Source organism: Merops nubicus, unplaced genomic scaffold (assembly GCF_000691845.1).
Source record: "Merops nubicus isolate BGI_N331 unplaced genomic scaffold, ASM69184v1 scaffold28893, whole genome shotgun sequence".
Lineage (NCBI taxonomy): Eukaryota > Metazoa > Chordata > Aves > Coraciiformes > Meropidae > Merops > Merops nubicus.
This window is the reverse complement of record NW_008597304.1, coordinates 1-1,349: the sequence shown is the minus strand read 5'-3', so window position 1 is coordinate 1,349 and position 1,349 is coordinate 1. Positions and strand designations below refer to the sequence as shown.

The 1,349-nt window shown below is 62.4% G+C and overlaps 1 protein-coding gene across 1 annotated transcript; it reads right to left on the bottom strand.

The window, feature by feature from the left end:
* Positions 1-4: 4 nt before the first annotated feature.
* On the bottom strand, positions 5-1,344 carry ARFIP2 (ADP-ribosylation factor interacting protein 2; the record flags this gene model as incomplete). The annotated part of the gene is made up of 4 exons (XM_008936668.1): positions 5-115; positions 771-945; positions 1,023-1,180; positions 1,264-1,344. Coding segments are annotated over 4 exons (525 nt in total), but the record flags the coding sequence as incomplete, so codon positions are not given.
* Positions 1,345-1,349: the final 5 nt, after the last annotated feature.

Below are 1,349 nucleotides of genomic sequence, written 5' to 3'. Positions count from 1 at the left end.
GCCGCAGCTTGATGTTGAACTGCTTGAGGGTCTGCTCGAGCTGCTGCTGGTTCCCCGCGAAGTACGCCGAGACGGCGTTGTGGAAGAGCAGCAGCTGCTTGTGCATCACCTTGATCTGGGGGGGCCGTGGCGTCAGGGGCCGCGGGGGCCCCCACGGAGCCCGCCAGGTGGGAGAGACGGGGAAAGAGAAAGGGGAGGTGGGAAAGGGGGCAGAGCCAGGAGGAGGAAATGAGGCAGCAGCAAGAGGTGGGAGAAGAAAAAGTGGCAGGAACAAGAGAAGTGGGAGAAAGTGGAACGCTGCAAAAAGGGGCAGATCTGGGAGAAGGGAAGAAGTGGAGATGGAAATGGGAAAGTGGGAAAAGGGCTGGGAGAAGGAAAAGAAGCAGACAGAACAGAGGAGGTGAGAAAAGGGGCAGAGGCAGGAGAAGGAAAATAGGTGGGAAAAGAGGCGGGAACAAGAAGAGAGGCGGCAAAAACGGAAAGCTGAAAAAAGTAAAAGAGGCAGAACCAGGAAAAGAAGTGGAGATAGAAAAGGGAAAGTGGGAGGAGTGGAGCTGAGAGGTGGAAAACAGGGAGAATGAAAGGCTGGAGGAGTGGAGCCAGGAGCAGCAGAGCCGGGAGCAGCCCGTGGGCAGACCTCTGCCCTTCCCTGGGGCTCCCCCCACAGCTGCCTGCCCGCAGGCAGAGCACAGGGACCCGGTGTAATCTGGGCCCAGCCCAGCTCCGTGCTCAGGGCCCCATTCCCAGCCCCGTTCCCGGCCGCTCCACACCTTGTTCTCCTCCAGGAACTTCAGCTTGATGGCCACATCTGCACGCAGCTTCTCGTACTTGTCCTTGTGGCTCTGGAACTGGCTCTGGGCCGCATCCAGCCGGCACAGGGTGCTGGCGTCCCGCGGGCCCATGCTCAGCTCCTCCAGGTCGGTGCGGTACGCGTCATACTCCAGCCTGGCGGGGCCGTGATGTCAGGGCTGTGACGCCAGGCCCGCAACGTCAGAGGCACGGGGGCGCCTGCCCCCTCCTACCTGGCCGTCTCGTACTGCTTCACCGTCATCAGCGTGTCCTCCATGGTCTTGTTGACCAGCGTGTTGATGCTGGAGACGAAGAAGTTGACAGCCCCCAGCAGCGTCTCCCCGTTCTTGCAGAGCAGCTTCTGCGTCTCCGCGTTGTACCCGAACTCCTCCTGGGGGGATGGGTTGGGGGAAGTCAGGGCCCCACGCCATGGGGGCCGAGGGCTCGCTGGGGCATCCCCGCGGGCGCCGGTACCTGCAGCTCTGGTGACTTCTGGCTGAGGTCGGCGAAAGCGTCGCCGAGGGCGTGCTGGGTCTGCACCAGGCTGTAGAGGTGGGCGG